Consider the following 24624-nt stretch of genomic DNA (forward strand, 5'->3'; position numbering starts at 1 on the left):
ACCAAGCAAAACAAAGAGCACCGCGATTTTACATATGTAAAGCGCAGCCAAACTCAGTAACTTTAGCGAAACTCGAGAACACATTGAGGGCTGCATAAACTCTTTGTGTGGTCCCAGGGATAGGTCAAACGAATACTCACAGAGGCCAGATTTCAACTACCCTCAACTCCACTCCCAACTGAGTCAAAAAAAAAAAAAAAAAAAGAGAGTGAGCCAGCAAGGAGCAAGTGAGTGAGCAATCTGGGAGAGTTGCTCTTTACACAGCCTTAAACCTGAAGAATCAAGCATAGCTCTCTGGCCACACCCATCACAGCCCCTAAGGATCCAACAAAGCAGACAGCTCACTTAGAAGCATAGTATAACGAGAAAAAAAACACCACCACAACAACAAAAAAAAACCAAAAACACCATAAATTATCTCCAACATGCCAAACAACAAACATAGAAGCCGAGGTAACAAGAGCAAGGAAGACACTATGACGCCCCCAAGTGAACAAGACACGCCAATGCAAGATTATGAAGATGAAGAGATAGAGGAAATGCAAGAAGCAGATCTCAAAAAATTGATAAGAACATTAAGAAGTTCTCAAAAACAAATTCTTGAACTATAGAAATCCTTAATGGACAAGATAGAAAATCTCTCCCGTGAAAATGAAATATTAAGGAGGAATCAAAATGAAATGAAACAACTAGTAGAACAGGAAACTGAGATAGTGACAAAAAATCACAATGAAATGAAGAACTCAATAGATCAAATGGCAAACACATTAGAGAGCCTTAAAAACAGAATGGGTGAAGCAGAAGAGAGAATATCAGACTTAGAAGACAGAGAACAGGAAAGGAAACAGTCAAATCAAAGAAAAGAAGAAGAAATCAGAAATCTAAAAAATACTGTCAGGAATCTACAGGATACTATTAAAAAACCCAACATTCGGGCTCTAGGAGTTCCTGAAGGCATGGAAAGGGAGAAAGGATTAGAAGGCCTTTTTAGTGAGATACTAGCAGAAAATTTCCCAGGTTTGGAGAAGGACAGAGACATCCTAGTACAGGAAGCTCATAGAACCCCTAATAAACATGATCAAAAGAGATCCTCACCACGACACGTCGTAATCAAACTCACCACAGTGAAACACAAAGAAAAGATCCTAAAATGTGCAAGAGAGAAATGCCAGATTACTCTCAGAGGATCTCCAATTAGACTTACAGCTGACTTCTCATCAGAAACCCTACAAGCCAGGAGAGAATGGCGAGATATAGCCCAGGTACTAAGAGAGAAAAACTGCCAGCCCAGAATATTATATCAGGCAAAGCTCTCATTTGTGAATGAAGGTGAAATTAAGACTTTTCATAGCAAACAGAAATTGAAAGAATTTGTCGCCACTCGTCCAGCCCTGCAAAAGATGCTTAAAGATGTGTTACATACAGAAACACAGAAACACGGTCACCAATATGAAAGAAGGTAAAGGAAGGAAACCTCACAGCAAAAGACCACAAGAATCTCAAACCAGATATTAGAAAATATCTTTGGCAAATGGCAGGGCAAAGTTACTCCTTCTCAATAGTCACATTGAATGTTAATGGCTTGAACTGTCCAGTTAAAAGACACCGATTGGCTGATTGGGTTAAGGAACAAAACCCATCTTTTTGCTGCTTACAAGAAACTCATCTTTCCAACAATGATCCATACAGCCTGAAAGTGAAAGGCTGGAAAAAGATATACCATGCCAACAGAAATGAAAAAAGAGCGGGCGTAGCCATCTTAATATCGGACAACATAAACTTTACCACAAAAACTGTCAGGAGAGACAAAGAGGGGCACTATTTAATGATTAAGGGATCCATTCAACAGGAAGATATAACAATTATCAATGTATATGCACCTAATCACAGGGCACCAGCTTATTTAAAAGACTTGTTAAGGGACTTAAAGGGAGACTTAGACCCCAATACAATAGTACTGGGGGACTTCAATACTCCACTCTCAGAGATAGACAGATCAACAGGACAGAAGATCAACAAGGAGACAGCAGATTTAAATGACACTATAGCCCAAGTGGATCTAACAGATATCTACAGAACATTTCATCCTACATCTAAGGACTTTACATTCTTCTCAGCAGTATATGGAACCTTCTCTAGGATTGACCACATACTAGGCCATAAAGCAAGTCTCAGCAAATTCAAAAGAATTAGAATCATACCATGCAGCTTCTCAGACCACAAAGGAATGAAATTGGAAATTAGCAACTCGGGAATCCCCAGAGCACGTGCAAACACATGGAGATTGAACAACATGCTCCTGAATGAACAATGGGTCATAGAAGAAATTAAAAGAGAAATCAAAAATTTTCTGGAAATAAATGAGGATAACAGCACAACATACCAAAACCTATGGGATACAACAAAAGCAGTGTTAAGAGGAAAATTTATATCAATAGGTGCCTACATCAAGAAATTGGAGAGGCCGGCGCCGTGGCTCAACAGGCTAATCCTCCGCCTTGCGGCGCCGGCACACCGGGTTCTAGTCCCGGTCGGGGCACCGATCCTGTCCCGGTTGCCCCTCTTCCAGGCCAGCTCTCTGCTGTGGCCAGGGAGTGCAGTGGAGGATGGCCCAAGTGTTTGGGCTCTGCACCCCATGGGAGACCAGGAGAAGCACCTGGCTCCTGCCATCGGAACAGCGCGGTGCGCCGGCCACAGCGCGCTACCGCGGCGGCCATTAGAGGGTGAACCAACGGCAAAGGAAGACCTTTCTCTCTGTCTCTCTCTCTCTCACTGTCCACTCTGCCTGTCAAAAAAAAAAAAAAGAAAAAGAAATTGGAGAGGCACCAAATAGATGAGCTTTCAAGTCATCTCAAGGATCTAGAAAATCTGCAGCAAACCAAACCCAAACCCAGTAGAAGAAGGGAAATAATTAAAATCAAAGAAGAAATCAACAGGATTGAATCCAAAAAAACATTACAAAAAATCAGCCAAACAAGGAGCTGGTTTTTTGAAAAAATAAACAAAATTGACACCCCATTGGCCCAACTAACTAAAAAAAGAAAAGACCCAAATCAATAGGATCAGAGATGAAAAAGGAAACATAACAGACACCACAGAAATAAAAAGAATCATCAGAAATTACTACAAGGACTTGTATGCTAGCAAACAGGGAAATCGATCAGAAATGGACAGATTCTTGGACACATACAATCTACCTAAATTGAGCCAGGAAGACATAGAAAACCTAAACAGACCCATAACTGACACAGAAATTGAAACAGTAATAAAGGCCCTCCCAACAAAGAAAAGCCCAGGACCAGATGGATTCACTGCTGAGTTCTACCAGACATTTAGAGAAGAACTCCAATTCTTCTCAAACTATTCAGAACAATCGAAAAAGAGGGAATCCTCCCAAATTCTTTCTATGAAGCCAGCATCACCTTAATTCCTAAGCCAGAGAAAGATGCAGCATTAAAAGAGAATTACAGACCAATATCCCTGATGAACATAGACGCAAAAATCCTCAATAAAATTCTGGCCAATAGAATGCAACAACACATCAGAAAGATCATCCACCAAGACCAAGTGGGATTTATCCCTGGTATGCAAGGATGGTTCAACGTTCGCAAAACAATCAACGTAATATACTACATTAACAGACTGCAGAAGAAAAACCATATGATTCTCTCAATAGACGCAGAGAAAGCATTTGATAAAATACAACACCCTTTCATGATGAAAACTCTAAGCAAACTGGGTATGGAAGGAACATTCCTCAATACAATCAAAGCAATATATGAAAAACCCACGGCCAACATCCTATTGAATGGGGAAAAGTTGGAAGCATTTCCGCTGAGATCTGGTACCAGACAGGGATGCCCACTCTCACCACTGCTATTCAATATAGTTCTGGAAGTTTTAGCCAGAGCTATTAGGCAAGAAAAAGAAATTAAAGGGATACAAATCGGGAAGGAAGAACTCAAACTATCCCTCTTTGCAGATGATATGATTCTTTATTTAGGGGACCCAAAGAACTCTACTAAGAGACTACTGGAACTCATCGAAGAGTTTGGCAAAGTAGCAGGATATAAAATCAATCCACAAAAATCAACAGCCTTTGTATACACAGGCAATGCCACGGCTGAGGAAGAACTTCTAAGATCAATCCCATTCACAATAGCTACAAAAACAATCAAATACCTTGGAATAAACTTAACCAAGGACGTTAAAGATCTCTACGATGAGAATTAAAAAATCTTAAAGAAAGAAATAGAAGAGGATACCAAAAAACGGAGAAATCTTCCATGCTCATGGATTGGAAGAATCAATATCATCAAAATGTCTATTCTCCCAAAAGCAATTTATACATTCAATGCAATACCAATCAAGATACCGAAGACATTCTTCTCAGATCTGGAAAAAATAATGCTGAAATTCATATGGAGACACAGAAGACCTCGAATAGCCAAAGCAATCTTGTACAACAAAAACAAAGCCGGAGGCATCACAATACCAGATTTCAGGGCATACTACAGGGCAGTTGTTATCAAAACAGCATGGTACTGGTACAGAAACAGATGGATAGACCAATGGAACAGAATAGAAACACCAGAAATCAACCCAAACATCTACAGCCAACTTATATTTGATCAAAGATCCAAAACTAATCCCTGGAATAAGGACAGCCTATTCAATAAATGGTGCTGGGAAAATTGGATTTCCATGTGCAGAATCATGAAGCAAGACCCATACCTTTCAACTTACACAAAAATTCACTCAACGTGGATTAAAGACTTAAATCTATGACCCAAAACCATCAAATTATTAGAGAGCATTGGAGAAACCCTGCAAGATATAGGTACAGGCAAAGACTTCTTGGAAAAGAACCCAGGAGCACAGGCAGTCAAAACCAAAATTAACATTTGGGATTGCATCAAATTGAGAAGAAACAGACTGTTTCAAAAGAAACAGTCAGGAAAGTGAAGAGGCAACCGACAGAATGGGAAAAAATATTTGCAAACTATACTACAGATAAAGGGTTGATAACCAGAATCTACAAAGAAATCAAGAAAATCCACAACAACAGAACAAACAACCCACTGAAGAGATGGGCCAAGGACCTCAAGAGACATTTTTCAAAAGAGGAAACCCAAATGGCCAACAGACACATGAAAAAATGTTCAAGATCACTAACAATCAGAGAAATGCAAATCAAAACCACAATGAGGTTTCACCTCACCCCGGTGAGAATGGCTCACATCCAGAAATCTACCAACAATAGATGCTGGAGAGGATGTGGGGAAAAAGGGACACTAACCCACTGTTGGTGGGAATGCAAACTGGTTAAGCCACTATGGAAGTCAGTCTGGAGATTCCTCAGAAACCTGAACATAACCCTACCATAAAACCCAGCCATCCCACTCCTTGGAATTTACCCAAAGGAAATTAAATTGGCAAACAAAAGAGCTGTCTACACCTCAATGTTTATTGCAGCTCAATTCACAATAGCTAAGACCTGGAACCAACCCAAATGCCCATCAACAGTAGACTGGATAAAGAAATTATGGGACATGTACTCCATAGAATACTATACAGCAGTAAGGAACAATGAAACCCAGTCATTTGCAACAAGATGGAGGGATCTGGAAAACATCATGCTGAGTGAATTAAGCCAGTCCCAAAGAGACAAATATCATTTGTTTTCCCTGATCGGCGACAACTGAGCACCAAAGGGGAAACCTGTTGAAGTGAAATGGACACTATAAGAAACAATGACCTGATCAGCTTTTGTCCTGACTCTAGATGTACAATGTAATACTTTATCCTTTTTAGTATTTGTTGTTGTTGTTCTAGTACTAGTGGTTGAACTCTGTAATTAACACACAATTATTCTTAGGTGTTTAAATTTTAACTGAAAAGTGATCCCTGTTAAATTTAAGAGTGGAAAAAGAGAGGGAGGAGATGCACAATTTGGGACATGCACAATCAGTCTTGCCCCAAATGATGGAGTTAGAAATGTGCCAGGGGATTCCAATACAATCCCATCAAGGTGGCATGTACCAATGCCATCTCACTAGTCCAAGTGATCAATTTCAGTTCACATTCGATAGCTTGGATAGGTCTAAGAAACAAAGGGATCACACAAACAAGACAAGTGTCTGCTAATACTAACTGATAGAATCAAAAAGGGAGAGAAAGATCCAGCATGGGAAGTGGGATACACAGCAGACTCATAGAATGGCAGATGTCCTAAACAACACTCTGGCCTCAGAATCAGCCCTTAAGGCATTCGGACCTGGCTGAAGAGCCCATGAGAGTATTGTAGGCATGGAAAGCCAAGATACCACGGAAAAGAAAAAAAGAAGACCTAAATGAAAGATTTCTGTGAGTGAGATCCCAGTGGAAAGAACGGGGCCATCAAAGAAGGAGGTACCTTTCTCTGAAGGGAGGAGAGAACTTCCACTTTGACTATGACCCTATCGGAATAAGATCAAAGTCAGCAAACCCTAAAGGCTTCCATAGCCCTGGCAACTCATGACTAGAGCCTAGGGAGATTACTGACGCCATGAACAGGAGTGTCAAATTGTTAAGTCAGCAACAGGAGTCACTGTGTACTTACATCCCATGTGGGATCTGTCCTTAATGCGTTGTCTAATGTGCAGTGATGCTATAACTAGTACTGAAACAGTATTTTTACACTTTGTGTTTCTGCGTGGGTACAAACTGATGAGATCTTTACTAATTATATACTGAATCGATCTTCTGTATATAAAGATAATTGGAAATGAAAAAAAAAAACAAAACCTGGTGTTAAATTGGAAACGGCATAGAAAATTAATTTTTAAAAAATATTATGTAGGATCGCTGCCTTTAATGTGCTGTACACTCTTATTTAATGCTATAACTAGTACTCCAACAGTTTTTTTTTTCACTTTGTGTTGCTATATGGGGGCAAACTGTTGAAATCGTTACCTAATATATACTAAACTGATCTTCTGTATATAAAGAGAATTGAAAATGAATCATGATGTGATTGGAAGGGGAGAGGGAGCGGGAAAGGGGAGGGTTGTGGGTGGGAGGGAAGTTTTGGGAGGGGGAAGCCATTGTAACCCATAAGCTGTACTTTGGAAGTTTATATTCATTAAATAAAAGTTTAATAAAAAAAAAAGAAATCAGAATATTAAAGAGTTATCTGTACCCTCATATTCATTGCAGCACAATTCAGAATACCTAAGATATGGAATCAACACAGTTATCAATCAACTGTTGGCTGGATATAGAAATTATGATGTATAAATATGCTAAGAAGTACTATTTGGCTATAAAAAAATAGCCTATTTTTTGCAACAAAATGGATGCAACTGTAAACCATTATACTTGGTGAAATAAGCCAGTCCTAAAACGATACCATCTGTCTTCCCTGATGTGAAGTAAGCTAACAGAGTACCTAAGATGTAATGTATTGGAGTGAAATGGGCGTTTTGAGACTTGATTGTTCACAGCTCTTATCCTGTCGAGGAAGTGTTGTCTTTCATGTTCATACTATTTGTTGAACTCTTTTACTTGGTGTTAATTTTACAATCATTAAGTAAACTGAAAGTATATTTTTGTAAAAAATTAACAGTGAGAATGGGAGAGGGAAGATGAAGGAAGGTTGGAGTGTGGGCAAGAAGGAGGGTAGGATGGGAAGTATCACTATGTTCCTAAGTCTGCATATATGAGATATATGAAACTTTTTTAAAATAATTGAAAAAAGTAAAGTTTTGTCAAGAAGATAGCACCTGAGACAAGTCTTGGAGGCCTGGCAATTTTTCAGTAGGTGGAGATGGGAGAGGCAGTGTCTGGTTCTCAGGGATCACAGTTCTAAGAGATGCTAGAAAGGGGGATATAAGAAAGATCTGCTAACACAGGCCAGTCTGTGGTCTCACAACACAGCTCAGTGACCCATGGGTGGGGATTATTTCCACGACAATGTCAACATTCTTCAGCCCAAGATTCTCGGGGAGGCAACCGGTGAGGAAGGGACAGAAAGGAACAGAGTTTGACACAAGGCAAAATGGTGAGAGAAGCCCCTGAAAACATGTAATGCCTACTCCAAGAAGTGGCCCCAGCCTGGAGTCCCTGAGCAGGGGCAGTCACAATGGCCTTGAGTGTCATGATAAATCATCAAGGCCAGCACCCATGCCTAGAAAAGTCTGTAAAGAAGGGCGAGAATGTACCCAAAGGGAAAGGGGAAATGCTAATGCCACCAGGATGGGAAGGACCCTGCAGGAGATGCAAACGCATGACAGAGCAGATACACAACAGCACCACCAGGAAGTACTGCCAGCAGTGGGGCATGTGCACGTCTGCTAGCTGCTGCTTCCAGTGAGTGCAGTTTTAAAGACTTTAAAAATCAAATTTTAGGCCGGCACTGCGGCTCAACAGGCTAATCCTCCGCCTGCTGCCCCGGCACACCGGGTTCTAGTCCCGGTTGGGGCGCCGGATTCTGTCCCGGTTGCCCTTCTTCCAGGCCAGCTCTCTGCTGTGGCCCAGGAGTGCAGTGGAGGATGGCCCAAGTGCTTGGGCCCTGCACCTGCATGGTCAAGACCAGGAGAAGCACCTGGCTCCTGGCTTTGGATCAGCGCAGTGTGCCGGCCGCGGCGGCCATTGGAGGGTGAACCAACGGCAAAGGAAGACATTTGTCTCTGTCTCTCTCACTGTCCACTCTGCCTGTCCAAAAAAAAAAAAAAAATCAAATTTTATTAAAATATGAATTTCGCATAAAATATGAATTTATGCTGTTAGCACATGGAACCCTTCTTTGTTCTTTTGAGGAATGGTTTATGTGTCACTAACAATGTCTCTGAACAGGATTGATGTAGGGGAAAACATCTTCCCCTCCTGGTTGTTTTTTTGTTTTGTTTTTTAAATTTGACAGAGTTTGAGACAGAGAGAAAGGTCTTCCTTCTGTTGGTTCACCCCCCAGATGGCCGCTATGGCCAGCACTGCACCATTGCACAGGAGCCAGGAGTCTCCTCCAGGTCTCCCATGCGGGTGCAGGGGCCCGAGCACCTGGGTCATCCTCCACTGCCCTCCAGGGCCACAGCAGAGAGCTGGACTGGAAGAGGAGCAACCGGGACTAGAACCTGGCACCCATATGGGATGCCGGCAGTGCAGGTGGAGGATTAACCAAGTGAGCCACAGTGCTGGCCCCTGCTTTTTTTTTTTTTTTTAACTTTTATTTAATGAATATAAATTTCCAAAGTATAGCTTATGGGTTACAATGGCTTCCCCCCTCCCATAACTTCCCTCCCGCCCGCAACCCTCCCCTTTCCCACTCCCTCTCCCCTTCCATTCATGTAAAGATTCATTTTCAATTCTCTTTATATACAGAAGATCAGTTTAGTATATATTAGGTAAAGATTTCAACATTTTGCCCACATAGCAACGTAAAGTGAATCAACTACCATTGGATTACTAATTATAGCATTAAATAGCAATGTACAGCCCATTAAAGACAGAGATCCTACATAATTTTTTTTTCAAATTAATTTTCTATGCCATTTCCATTTTAACACCAGGTTGTTTTTTTTTTTTCATTTCCAATTCTCTTTATGTACAGAAGATCAATTCAGTATATAATTAGTAAAGACCTATAACTAGTACTGAAACAGTATTTTTTTTTAAGCCATATTTCTGCTAATGTGTACAAGCTTTATGACTTTGAGATCCAAAGAGGCACACACTTGGCCTGGTATTTAAAATTCCTCTCAGTACACTAATGTCCTTTTTAGGAGTGCCTGGGTTTGAGTCCCAGCTCCACTCCCAATTCAGGCTTCCTGCTAACGTTCACTACGGGAGGCAACAGGCAATGACTGAGTTACATAGGACTTTGACACCCACATGGGAGACCAGAACTGAGTTCCAAGATCCTGGCTTTGGCCTAGGGCAGCCCTGGCTGTTGTGAACCAGCAGATGGGAGATCTCTGCCTTTGTGTATCTCTCTGCCAAATAAAAATAAATCAGTATTTAAATACAGAGAATATTCCCATCCACTGGTCCAATTCCTAAATTCCTGCAGATGTTAGGGATTTTTTGATACACATTTGTATATTAAGATGCTATTGCGGGGCCTGCGCTGTGGCTCACTTGGTTAATCCTCCACCTGCGGCGCCGGCATCCCATATGGGTTCCCGGTTCTAGTCCCAGTTGCTCCTCTTCCAGTCCAGCTCTCTACTGTGGCCTGGGAAGGCAGTGGAGGCTGGCCCAAGTGCTTGGGCCCCTGCACCTGCATGGGAGACCAGGAGGAAGCTCCTGGCTCCGGATCGGAAGTGAACCAACAAAAAGACCACCTTTCTCTCTAACTCTACCTGTCAAAGAAGATGCTATTGCTTCTGAAATGACTGCCCATGTGTACCTAAACACACACACGCACGCACACACACACACGCCCCTAGCCTGTGACCAGCATTCTTCATCATTGGCTTGTTGCTATTGTTACAGTTTCAAAAGATTGACATTTCAAGCTCTATTTTTTTTTTTTTTTTTTTTTTTTTTTTTTTTTTTTTTGCGGAGTGGACGGAGCAAGCTCCTATTCCAACTCCCGGCTCCAAAAATCCATTTAATATATTGTCCTCGGATAGAGGACGTATCAGATATTAAACTGATAAGAACAGATACTACACTTGATCTTAGCCAAAAGGCCGAGAATCAAGCTCTACTTTTAAGAATATTTATTGTTTGAAAGGCAGAGACATGAATGAACCAGTAGAGAGAGAGAACTCCTATCTGCTGATTCATTTTCCTATTTGCGGCACAGCAACTGGGGGCTGGGCCAGGCAAACTCAATGGGTTTCTCACATGGATAGCAGGGACCCAAGCACTTGAATCATCTTCTGCCTCCTAATATCTGCATTAGTGGGAAGCTGGAATTTGGAGAGGAGTCTGCATCTAGGCACTCCATTAAATGCCTTAACCACTGTGCCAAGCACCTGTCCCAGATCTTCTGCTTTGCTTCCAAGAATGCTAGATACCTAGGGCACTATTCTGTCTCTCACTGGTCATCAGAGACAGCAGGAGATGAGTGTGTGTGCGCCCGAGGTTCTGCCTGCAACAGTCCTCGGTGGTCCTGTTCATCTGGAAGCTACAATCCCATGGATCCTTGCAGCATCTACTCTGTTGTTTCCCTGCCGCTGTGAGCCTGACTCCTGTCCTTTATCTCTTGGACATCATCCTTCCCCAGCCCATTGCTGGAGGCCTGTTTTCAGCATGCTGGCCACTAGTGGGTCATCCCACTGTGTCTAGCCGAGAGCTAGGCTCAGAGCCACCACTTTAAATCCCTGCCGATTTCAAAAACCCCTGCTATACTTGACTTCTCAGTAATGCAATTAGCATATTAGCTGAGAAGCAACTTATGGGAAAGGCTCAGAAAGCCGAGTCCAGTGTGGTTTTTTTTTTTTTTAATTTGACAGAATTACAGACAGTGAGAGAGAGACAAAGGTCTTCCTTCCATTGGTTCACTCCCCAAGTAACCTCAATGGATGGAGCTGTGCCGATCCGAAGCCAGGAGCCAGGTGCTTATTTCTGGTCTCCCACGTGGGTACAGGGGCCCAAGTACCTGGGCCATCCTCCACTGCTTTCCCAGGCCACAGCAGAGAGCTGGACTGGAAGAGGAGCAACTGGAACTAGAACCAGTGCCCATATAGGATGCTGGCACTGGAGGCGGAGGATTAGTGAGCCACGGTGCCAGCACCAAGTCTGGTGTTTTTACAACAGTAATAGTGTGTGCACAAGATGGGGGACCCATCAGGTGGTATCATGTGGCCCTCTCGGACCCATGGCTCCAAATATACAGGAAACCCATCCTCCAGAAGGTGGGAGAAGCACCAGTCACAAGCTTATTGTTCATCTCTGTCTCACCCTTATCTTTCAAGTCCAAGAAACCCCTGAGCAATGGCAGCCAAGAACAAATGTTGAAAGCTCTCCATGGGCCAGCACTGTGGCATAGTGGGTAACTCTGGCACCTGCAGTGCCAGCATCCCATGTGGACACAGGTCCAAGACCAGGCTAACCCATGTCCAATCCAGCTTCTCTGCTGTGGCCTGGGAAAGCAGTGGAAGAAGGCCCAGTAGTTGGGCTCCTCCACCTGTGCGAGACCTGGAATAAGCTCCTGGCTTCTGGCTTTGGATAGGCCCTGCTCCAGCTACTGTGACCATTTGGGGAGTGAATCATTGGATGGAAGATCTCTCTCTGCCTCTCAGTAACTCTGCCTTCCAAATAAGTAAAAAAAAAATTTTAATAAAAAAGGAAGGAAGGAAGGAAAGCAAGCTCTCCTTCCAAAGCCTTCCATAACTTTAAAAAAAAAAAAAAAGATTTGAAAGAGTTACACAGAGAGAGTAGAGGGAGAGGGGGAGGGGGAGGGGGAGGGAGGGAGGGAGGGAGAGAGAGAGAGAGAGAGGTCTTCCATCTGCTGGTTCACTCCCCAGATGGCTGCAATGGCTGGAGCTGCGCTGATCTGAAGCCAGGAGCCAGGAGCTTCTTCTGGGTCTCCCACGCGGGTGCAGGGGCCCAAGGACTTGGGCTATCTTCTCTGCTTTCCCAGGCCATAGCAGAGAGCTGGATCGGAAGAGGAGCAGCCAGGACTAGAACCTGCATTCATATGGGATGCCGGTGCTTCGGGTCAGGGCATTAACCCCTGCGCCACAGTGCCAGCCCCTTCCTTAGCTCTTCAGACATGTTGTCTTCTGCTTGCTCAGTCACAGCCTCCACTCCTTGCTCACAGGAACACAACTCACTCCCCTCAGCCTCAGCGCCCCTCCTTTCACTGCTCTTTTTGGTCACCATCTGCCCAGAATGACCTTCTCTCTCCTCCCAGCCAAGCCAAACAGGTCTCATCTGGCAAGCCCCAGACTGTAAACACCTCCTCCACAAGCCTTTGTCCTGCCACTAGGGCACTTTCCTCTCCTGGGCTGGAGTTGTTTTGGTCGGAGCACTCTGTGGCAAAGCTGCTTCCAAGCATGTTCCAAGTTTTCTGTCAGGGTCCAGTATTAAGCTGAGGCTAGGGGTGGGTGTCTGGCATAGTAGTGAAGACAAGGCTTCCCATGCTGGAGTGCCTGGTTCAAGTCCTTACTCCGATTGCACTTCTAGCTTTGTGTGAATTTGCACCCTGCAAGGCAGCGTCTGATGGTTCAAGTACGTGGGTTTCTGCCAACCACATGGGAGACCAGGGTTGAGTTCCCAGCACCTGGGCATTTGTGGAGTGAATTCATGGACAGGTGCTCAGTTTTTCCCCTCCCCACTTCACCTTTCAAATAAAAACTAGATTCGTCTCACGCTCTAACTCCTGTTACTCCCCCGGGAACTGCTGCCACTTCTGAGATCCTCACATTATGGAGCATAATTGGTAGGAAGCGATTTGGTAGACTTTTTAAATCTTCAAAGGCTAACCTACACATGTCAGATTTTCTTTGAAAGGCCAAGATGAAAAAAAAAAAATGTTAAACAAGAGAACACTAAATAGCTGTCTTTTAAGAAAAGGCGCCCTGGCCCTGGCCCTGGCCCTGGCGTAGTGGGGTAAAGCCGCCACCTGCAGTGCTGGCATCCCATACAGATGCCGGTTCAAGTTCCAGCTGCTCCACTTCCAATCCAGCTCTCTGCTATGGGAAAGCACAAGAAGATGGCCCAAGTCCTTGGGCCCCTGCACCCACCTAGGAGACCCAGAAGCAGCTCCTGGCTCTGGATCGGCGCAGCTCCGGCCATTGCGGTCAATTGGGGAGTGAACCAGCGGATGGAAGACCCCCCACCCTCTCTGCCTCTCCTAACTCTTTCAAATAAATAAATGATCTTTAAAAAAAAAAAAAAAGGTAAAGGTGAAATTTGACTTTATGAGATGCTCAACTTACTTTACAGAGATGAACAGAGAGGTTATCTTGTAAAACATGAGACTATCAGAACTGCCACCTTTGTCACAAGTTCTCTTAAACTCCATGAGGTCTCTCTAGCAGCAAAGCCAGCAGAAATGCCCAGGAAGACACAATTATCCTCACAACATTCTCACAGAAGAGTGTTACTCCTGCCACATCAATTTCCCTTAACAACCCATTGTATATCATCCATGAGTTCATCTTTTTACATTCACAACTTCAATCAGAGTTATTTCTCCACATTTGTAATTCAATTTAAATAACACAATCAGCACTCAATGATATAAAAGAGACAAAGATTTAGAGGATAAGAAGATTTTTACTTAAAAATAATAGGGCTTTAAACATCTAATTCACTTTTTAAATATTTCATATCACTGAATAGTGAGGTATTAAGGGCATTTTTATGGTCATTAAACATTAAAACAGAAGGGCTGGTATCCTGTATGGTGTCAGTTGTGTTCTAGCTGCTCCACTTTGAATCCAACTCCCCCTGCGCACGTGCCTCTGCAAGTCAGGGAAGATGGACCAAGTGCTGGGGCCCATGTACCCATGGGGGAGACCTGGAAGAAGCTCCTGGCTCCAGCCTGGCCCAGCCCTGGCTGTTGCAGCCATCTGGAGGGAGAACCAGCAGATTGAAGATCTCCGTCTCTCCCTAACTCTTTCAAATAAATATATTTTTAAAAATTAATAAAAATTAAATAAAAAGAGGGGCTAGCATTGTGGCATAGAGGGTAAAGCTGCCAAATATGATGCCAGCATCCCATAAGGGTGCCAGTTCATGTCCCAGCTGCTCCACTTCTGATCCAGCTCTCTGCCAATGGCCTAGAAAAAGCAGAAGATGGCCCATGTGCTTAGGTCCCTGGCATCCATCTGGGAGAACTGGAAGAAGCTCCTGGCTTCGGCCTAGCCCAGCCCCGCCTTTGCAGCCATCTGGGGAGTGAATCAGTGCATTGAAGTTATCAGTCTCTCCCTTTCTCACTCTAACTTTTTCAAATAAACAAACAAACCTTTAAAAATAAAACAAAACAGAAATATACAGTTTATATTTATACAGAACAGTTGAAACCCAACAACTCGTCATTTCAACAGCTGATATAATCTCCAGTACTCAGGAATAGATAAAGATCAGCACCTCACCATGACTCAGGTAGTAACAGCCCAGCATAAGTTCTGGTTAGATCGCACTTAATCTAGGGCACAGAGAAAAAAGCAGCGAGCCCAATCATAAAACACTTTTTATATCAAAGGAGGGATAAGGCCTGATTACAAGTGTTGCAACTTTGCTTTCACTAAAGAGCATTTTTCTAAAAAGCAGGCATCCTGACTGCATTATTTTTAACTACATACGGCAAGGCAAGGACACCAAAATCAAGTAACAATAGAACTGGAGGGGAAATTTATAATAAACCTGCTAAAATTTCAGTAAGTAATCTCTTTGTCCTCTTCGAAGTATTGTTTCAAGATGGTTGAAACTAAATGATCTTACATTTTATTTTTTAGTTAATGTTCACTCACTGTGGTCCTGAGTCTCCACCTCTCGTGTTTTCTCTCCCAGACAGTAGGAATGATCAGTAGGAAGAAATGACTTTCCTGTCTCTTAAAAGTTTCCTGGGAAGGAAAGGTTTTAGGGAGATTGATGCCATGAGGATTGAAGAACACTGCACCTGGGGGCCTTCTAGCTCCTAGGCAGGTTCTGATTACAGGTGCAAAGGCAATTCTGGTGATATTTCTAACACGTGCAAAGGGCCTCAACTACTTTTTAGTTCTAAGATACTATGCCAGGAAGACTAGAGTCACAGGTGGACAAAGACAAGGACAGAGCTTGCCCGGCAGTTGCTCTGCCACAACTGGGGTACTTACGGAGCAGTGAGGTAACCCTCCAAAAAGCCAGCCACAAACATGATGATCTCATTGCTCAGGGCCTGAGAGCCATACCCAGCTCTGATTTCCAGGATGCCCCAGCCTGTGGTTTTCACAGAGTTATTGTAAAAGCCATAGGCATCCCCATTCTTGTCCAGTACATTTCTGACTTGTATTTTCTTCTCGGCATCCATCCAGTAGGCAGTTGCATAGGAGACTCCTGGAAGAAAAGGGCAGAATGCCAGTCAGCTGAGCTGTTGACAAGTATTTCCTGTGTAACCACAAATTCCAACATATTTGCTTTTGAAGATGTCCATTTTTCTAGAATTGGGAAACCTGTCACATTACAATGGGGGACAATCAGAGCATCCATCAAGGGAAAGGAACTCAGAGCACAAAGAATCAGGTCAAAGTTGAGGGGTAGCAGGAGAAGCTGTAACAACATTGGGACTGGGGTAGGCTGAAGCGGGACTCTGGGCATGGCTGGAGCTATACCCCACCTCTTCACTCAGCCAATGACAGGATTTTTATAATGGATTTCTTCTATTACTCTCAGCATCACCATTCTCAGAATACTAATCCTGTATCTTGTGCTTAATCCTTCATACGTAAAAATTAGGTTCCTATTTTGCAGAAAAACTGGATGTTGTTGCTTGTGATCTCTAGCTCTTGATGGTTTTTTAATCCATCCTCAAAGCCTGGACTCCTACCTATCTCTCCCCTCCAGATCACTTCCCTCCTTCTACCCACGCTCTGAACTCCCACTGTGTTCAGGAACATAATTCCATCCTATTTCATCCTGCCCCTGTACCCTAAAACCACTCGTATGCGCTTGCTTCCTCCTCTCTGCAGTTGCTCCTTTCTCTTTAACACAATTAACAAGCTCCACTCTCACAGAGAACAAAAGATCAACTATAAATGCTCTCTCTGGTTCAGGTGACAATTTAATTTATTTATTTGAAAGGCAGAGTTACAGATAGAGAGAGGGAGAGAGGGTAAGACAGAGCAGTCTTCCATCTGTCGGTTCTCTCCCCAAATGGCCACAACAGCTGGGGCTGGGCTAGGCCAAATCCAGGAGCCAGGAACTTCTTCCAGGACTCCCACATAGGTGCAGGGGCCCAATCACTTGGGCCATCCTCTTCTGCTTTACCAGGCACTTTAGCAGGGAGCTGGATCAGAAGTGGAGTAGCCAGTACTCTAGCAATTGCCCATATGGTGGTGGCTTAACCCATTACACCACAGCACCAGCCCCAATCTTCACAACTTTTAGGGAGCAGCCAGGTTGTATCAAGGACTGTGCTAGGTGCTGATGATAGAATGGTGAACAAGACAGGCACAGTTTGGACCTCATCTTCCAAAGAGAGAAGTGTGTTCTGGCATTGGCCTCACACCTGCCTCACTCAGATGAGCCTGCTGCAGCCTGCTAGCTACCCCACATGCCCCAGCACTACTTCTGCCTAAGTTGCTAACAAAATAGTGGAGTTCTGATGTCGTAAGAACCTCAGAGCACCGACTCTGGTGACAATGTGTTCTTGCAACTCTTTGTGGGGCAGGCGTTTGCATAGTGGTTGACAGCATATGGGTCACCACATCTCATATCAGAGTTCCTGGGTCCAAGTCCTGGCTCCTCTACTTCTGATCCAGCTTCCTGCTAATGCATACCGTGGAAGGCAACAGGTGATAGCTCAAGTACCTGGGTCCCTGTCACTCATGTGGGAGACCCAGCTTTAGCCTGGCCCATCCCCAGCTGTTGTGGGCATTTGGGGAGTGAACCAGTAGATGGGAGATATCTGTTTCTGTCCCTCTCTGGATCTCTGCCTTTCAAATGAAATAAATAAAAAATAAAGCCTTTCGACCCATGGCCCCAAGGTCACTCCTCTTTGGAATCTGCTCCCCCTCTGCGTACCTCTTCACTCTGTCCCCATGGGTTAGTCCTATTCTTGTATGGGGAGATTTCAAATAGTTCATGGAAAATGGAATTACAAGATGTTTACTTTTGTGCAAAAAAAAATCTTGAAATCCATGCAGATGAGGGGTTTTCAAAATGTTCATAGACAATGTGTATTAAAAAATAACTGCATAGATTTCAAAATTTTTCAGGGCCAAAATAAACATTTAATTCTACAAATACTTTGAAGTATATCTTTTAATATAACACATTCTAGATGACTCCATAAGCACTAGAAATTAAAAATACTGAAAATAAAATACATATTCCATCCCAACCCATCTTCCATATTCTGAGTTCAGTCATCTCCCATTCTGAAACCTAAGACTATCCTGGCCTCCCCTCCTCTTTCTCTCCCTCCCTCCTTCATATCCCATCTTTAATCAAAATCTAATTATCTTTCCCAACCTCTCCTTCTTTATCTGTTTCTAAGTTTATGTTTCACAATTAGCCTCAACTATAAGAGGATGCCTTGTGAAGTTTGCCCTGACCTTTTAATCACTTCTTTAAATTTTTTTTGTATTTGACAGACCTCTCCCATCTGCTGATTCACTCCCCAAATGCCTGGAACAGCCAGGAGCCATCCAATTCTCCCACATGGTGGCAAGACCCAACCACACGAGTATCTCCTGTCATCCCCCAGGGTACACATTAGATGGAAGCTGTAGTAGGAAGCAGAGCCAGGACTTGAACCCAAGCACTCCGATAGGGAATGCAGTCATCCCAAGTGACATCTCAGCCACCATGCTAAATGTTTGTGGCTCCCAACCCATTCTTTAGTCACTGACTAGGGTAGCATCTTTTTTTTTTTTTTAATGATAGAGTGCCTTTCACTCTATCATCTTTTTTTTATTTTATTTTTTTTTTTTAATTTTTGACAGGCAGAGTGGACAGTAGAGGGAGACAGAGAGAAAGGTCTTCCTTTTTGCCGTTGGTTCACCCTCCAATGGCCGCCGCGGTAGGCGCGCTGCGGCCCGCGCACCGCGCTGTTCCGATGGCAGGAGCCAGGTGCTTCTCCTGGTCTCCCATGGGGTGCAGGGCCCAAGCACTTGGGCCATCCTCCACTGCACTCCCTGGCCACAGCAGAGAGCTGGCCTGGAAGAGGGGCAACCGGGACAGGATCGGTGCCCCGACAGGGACTAGAACCCGGTGTGCCGGTGCCGCAAGGTGGAGGATTAGCCTGTTAAGCCACAGAGCCGGCCTTAGGGAGCATTTTTAAGATGCAAACTGTTTTTCTTAGCTTGCCTGCTAAATGGCTTCTATTTTCTATTTTTAAAAACGGTATCAGCTTAGCCTTTCTTAGCCGCATTTCTATCTACCTAACCAGTTTCATCACCACCACCGCATCTTGCACTTTGTGGTCCAGAAATCATTACATGCGGCTCTCCAACTGTGATGATCCAGCTTTTAAAGTCACTATTTTTTTTTTTTTTTTTTTGCCTGAGACTTCCTCTCTTGTAAACCACTGGGCAATCTCAAAATTGCTACTGAGGACTCAGGAAGCAGCAGCCGCTTTGCAGGGGTTGGTTTTCTCCACAAGCTCTGTAGGTTGTGTGCACACCTTTACACCCTGCACACCACTCAGTAACGTCCAGGTCTGCTCAAACTCCTTGAGGCCAGAGGCCTTCCTCAGCACTCAGTGTAGTGCCCAGCCCATCACAAGTACTGGGTAAATGTTTGTGAAAGGAAAGGTGACCGAGAAAAAAGGAAATGTGCACCTTTTTCTCTGTGTGAGAAACCATTGCACATCTCTCTGCTGAAGAGAAAGCATTACATTTGGGTTGGTCATTGAAGATGTGGGAGCAGAGGCCAGCATTGTGGCACAGGGAGCTAAGCTGCCACCTGCAAAGCTGGCATCCCATATTTGGGACTAGAACCCAGCACCCATATGGGATGCTGGTGCCGCAGGTAGAAGATTAACCAAGTGAACCACGGCGCCGGCCCCAAGGGCTGGTGTCATTTTTGGATAAAGGCAGGAGTGGCTGCTCCAAGTTGAATGTACACACGCAGCAATTATTGGGCTCGCCCTCCACCCAGTGGGGTCAACCACAGCAGTCTAAGAGCAACTGACAGAGACAGTATCCACCCACCTGGCAACAGATAGGGAGGGGAGCCATCCCTACAGAAGGGAAGTGCTGCCTGCGGTACTTTCCTATGTGCCCAGCACAACTGTGAAGCAGGCGGGGCTGCCGTTAGTGGGTATTGTGTGTACCTATGATCCAGAGATCTTACTAGAGAAAAACCCGTGTTCCCCATTGACATCGAATCTAGTTGAGAGGACTGGGCTCAATCTAGTGGACTGGAACACACATGGAGAGTGGTTCTGGGAACACTTCAGTCTTCCTGCAGACAGGATGTGTTAGCGGGGCAGAGTGGCCCCACTTACAATTCCTTGACCGTGAGAACCCTGGAAGCCAAGACCGAAAACACTGACTCCATGAGAGGAGGCAGGGTGTGGCTGAGCTCTGGGCAATCAGAGTACTACTTCACACACTCAAAGCTCCTTGGTTGCCTACAGCAGCTCATAGCAGAGGGAACTGTGCTCACAGGAAGGACTGTGCAGACCATACATGTGGTTCATAGGGCAGTGTGGATGAGTGTTGAACACACTGGGGGCTAACATCTGGGCATTCCTCAGCTTGGAAGAGAAGGGATGGTAACACCAACAGAGGGGACACCATTCCTCTGCATCCAGTTAACCAGAGCAGAATTACCTTGGATACTCGCCCCATCCCGAAGCACTGACCAGAGCTCCCTGGCCACACCCACCACACACCTCTTGGTATTCACTGAAGTATAAGTATAAGCCATATAGGCATAGCTCAAAATAAAAGCCAGAGGAACAAACATTCTACAAATGCCTAAAAATAAATGCAGAAATTCAAGAAACAATAAGGAAGACACTATTAGCCCTGAAAAGGAACACAACATTTCAATATTAAGAATGTAAAAATGAAGAGATTGAGGAGATGCCAGAAATGGAATTTAAAAAACTATACTACTCAAAAGCAACCAGAAACAAATCCATGAACTAAAGGTAACTATATATGATATGAAAATTTTTCACATGAAATTGAGATTTTAGAGAAATAAAAATGAAATACTAGAAATTAAGAATTAAATAGAACCAATAAAAAATGCAGTGGAGAGCCTTAACAACAGAGTTGGTGAAGCAGAAGGAATATCCAAGCTAGAAGACAAGTCTTTGGAAGGCTTTCACTCAGACCAAAAAAAAAAAAAAAAAAAAAGAGCTAGAGAGAAAGAAAGTAGTTAGAAAACTATAAAACACTGTTAGAGATCTATGGGAAACTATCAAACAACCCAACATATGAGTTATAGGAGTGCTTAGAGTTGTGGAAAGAGAGAAGGGACTGGGAGACCTACTTAGTGAAATAATTATAGAAAACATCCATAATTTGGAGAAAGGAATGTCCAAGTACAGGAAGCAAATAGAACTCACAACAGATATGGCCAGAAAAGATCTTCACCATGACACATTGTAGTCAAACTTTCCACAGTAAAGCATAAAGATTCTAAAATGTGCATGAGAGAGATGCCAGATTACTTTCAGAGAATCTAATTAGACACACAGCTGACTTCTCATTAGAAACCCTACAGGCTAGGGGAGAATGGCGAGATATATTCCAAGTTTTAAGAGAAAAAACAGTCAACAATACTGCACCCTGCAAAGCTCTCATTTATGAATGAAGGTGAAATAAAGACTTTCCATAACAAAATTGAAAGAACATCACTATTTGTCCAGCCTTACAAAAGATGCTAAGGGATGTGCAAAACTGAAAGAAAGCCATCATGAAAGAATGTGAAGCAAAGTGGTAGAGCCATTGTGATATTTTTCAACAGTTACCTTGAATATAAATGGCCTGAACTCTAATAAAAAATAGACTGGCCAAATCGATTAAAAACAAGACCCATTCATTTGTTGCCTACAGGAAACACATTTCACCAACAAATATACACAGAGAATGAAAGTGAAAGGACAGAAAAAGATATTGCATGCTAACAGAAACCAAAAAAGAGCTGGTGTAGCCATCATAATATCAGACAAAATAGACTAACACAAAAACTGTTAAAAGAAACAAAGGAAGACACTATGTAATGATTAAGGAATCAATACAACAGGAAGACTTGACTATAATAAATGTATATGCACCCAATTACAGGGTGCCTTACTATTTAAAAGAACTGTTAACGGATCTAAGGGGAGACATAGACTCCAATTCAATAGTAATTGGGGATTTCAACACATCACTTTGATCACTGTATAGATCAGACAGAAAAACAATGAAGAAAAAACAAAGCTAATAGACACTATGGACCAAGAAGACTATTGATATTTACATAACTTTTCACCACAGAGTAACAGAATACACATTCTTCTCAGAAGTGCACAGAACTTTCTCTAAGTTAGACCATAATCTAGGCCATAAAGCAAGTCTCAGCAAATTCAAAAAAAATCAAAAACACCACACATTCTCTGATCACAATGGACTGAAGCTCAAAACCAACAACTCAAAAACCTCAAGAAAATATGCAAACACTTGGAGACTGAGCAACCTGCTCCTCAGTGTGTCATAAAAGAAATCAAAAGAGAAATTAAATTTGTGGAAATAAATGAAGTTGACAATATCTCATATCAAAACTTATGGCATACAGCAAAAGCAGTGTTAAGAGGGATGTTTATAGCAATTAGTGCCTACATCAACAAAGTAGAAAGTCACCAAGTGAGCTGTCAGTGCATGTCAAGGACCTCAAAAACAACAAATTTGCAAACTATGCAACTGACAAAGGATTAACTTCCAGAATCTATAGAGTTCAAGAAACTCCACCACCACAAAAAAAAAAAAAAAAAAAAAAAAAAAAAAACTAGTCAAGACATGGGCAAAGGACCTGAACATTTTTCAAGACAGAAAATTCAAATGGCCAATAGACACATGAAAAAATTATCAGGATCACTAGCCATCAGGGAAATGTAAATCAAAGTCACAATGAGGTTTCACCTCATCCCCCTTTAAATGGCTTTCACACAGAAATCAACAAACAACAAATGCTGGCGAGGATGTGCGGAGAAGGGTACCTTATTCCACTGATAGTGGGAAAGTGAACTATTACAGCCACTGTGGAAGAAAGTATGGAGATACTTCAGAAAGCCGAATATAGACCTACCATATGACCCAGGTATCCCACTCTTGAGATTTTATCCAAAGCAAATGAAAGCATATATAAAAGAGTGATCCTGTACCCACCATGTTCATTTCAGCTCAGTTTACAATACCTAAGATATGGAATCAATCCAGATGTTCATCAACTGGACTGGATAAAGAAATTATGGTAAAAGAAATCCTGTCATTTGCAACAAAATGGATGCAACTGGAAACCATTATATTTAGTGAAATAAGCCAGTCACAAAAAGACAAATACCATTTAGTCTGTCTGATCTGTGGTAACTAATAGAGTACTTAGAATGTAATCTACAGGAGCAAAATTGACACTTTGAGATGTAATGATTTTGAACAGCTCTTGCCTTGACTGTCAAGGAACAATGTTTTTCTTGTTTGGTTTTGTTCTTTACTTTTTTTCTTCATACTATTCGGTGAACTCCCTACCTAGTCTAGTGTAAGGTTAATTTATGAGTATAAAAATTAACTGAAAATTGATCTCAGTAAAAAATAAGAATGGGAAAGGAAGAGGGAGGAGGAAAAAACATGGGAGTAGAGGTGGGAGGGAGGGAGAGGGGAAAGAATCATATTACCAAGTCTTTATATATTAAATTCTATGAAGTTGTATTCCTTAAACAAAAGTAAATAAAAATAAAAATCTAGGAGAGGATTTGAAATGTTTTCACCATATAGAAATGATAAATATTTGAGACGATAGACATGTTTACTATGATCTGAACATTATATATGATGGATACATATTAAAAAATCACATTGTACCCCAAAACTATGTACAACTTTTATATATCAGTTACAAATCAAAAAAATTAAAAATCAAACATTAGGGCTGGAACTGTGGTGTAGCTGGTAAAGACTCCGCCTGCTGTGCTGGCATCCCATATGGGTTGGTTCAAGTCTCAGTTGCTCCACTTCTGATCCAGCTCTCTGCTATGGCCTGGGAAAGCAGAAGGAGATGGCCCAAGTGCTTGGGCTCCTGCATCCACATGGAAGATCCAGAAAAAGCTCCTGGATACGAATCAGCACAGCTCTGGCCATTGTGGCCAACTGGGGAGTGAACCAGTGGATGGAAGACCCCCACTCCCCCACTGCCTCTCCTTCTCTGTATAACTCTTTCAAATAAATAAATCAATCTTTAAAAAAAATTAAACATTGATGAAGTATCTCTATTTAAGAAATGTAGTGGAAGGAGACCAGAATGATGCTCAGGTTCTCAATTGGAGCTCAATAGATGGATGATGTATCATTCAATGAGAGGAAGCAATTAGGGAGTAGGTCTGGGATGTAATGAGTTTAGTTTTAGACAAACTGGGTTTTAGTGGTTAAGCGACTAGAAGCACACTAGTTATATGCTGTTATCTTTGGCAATATTCCCATCTGAATCAATATTTTATTTTTTGGTGCAAAGATTGTCTCCCCAGTAAGCACTCAATCTACAGCTTACTTCATACAAGAGCATAATGGGAGCAGGTGTTTGGCACAGCGGTTGAGATGTTGCATGGTATGCCTGCATCCCATGTCAGGGTGCTTGGGTTCCAATCCTGGCTGTGCTCCCGATTCCAGCTTCCGGCTAACGTGCATCCCTAGAGGCAGTAGGTGATGGTTCAAGTCCTTGGGTTTTTGCTACCCATGTAGGAGATCCAAACTGAGTTCCCAGCACTTGGCTTCAGCCCATTATTGCAGGCATTTGGGGAGTAAAACAGCAAATGGAAGATCTGTCTCTCTGCCTTTC

At 42.9% G+C, this 24624-nt stretch overlaps 1 protein-coding gene and 1 pseudogene across 1 annotated transcript in view; both read right to left on the reverse strand.

Annotated features, from left to right (window-relative positions):
• PLBD1 (phospholipase B domain containing 1) overlaps positions 1 to 24624 on the reverse strand; it is an 87216-nt gene that overhangs the window by 46553 nt on the left and 16039 nt on the right. Inside the window, exon 2 of the mRNA XM_062194864.1 lies at positions 15750 to 15969. Within this exon, the coding sequence (XP_062050848.1) occupies positions 15750 to 15969 (220 nt within the window). The remainder of the gene's footprint in view (positions 1 to 15749; positions 15970 to 24624) is intronic.
• On the reverse strand, positions 10525 to 10679 carry LOC133762682 (U2 spliceosomal RNA; annotated as a pseudogene).

Source organism: Lepus europaeus, chromosome 6 (genome assembly GCF_033115175.1).
Source record: "Lepus europaeus isolate LE1 chromosome 6, mLepTim1.pri, whole genome shotgun sequence".
Lineage (NCBI taxonomy): Eukaryota > Metazoa > Chordata > Mammalia > Lagomorpha > Leporidae > Lepus > Lepus europaeus.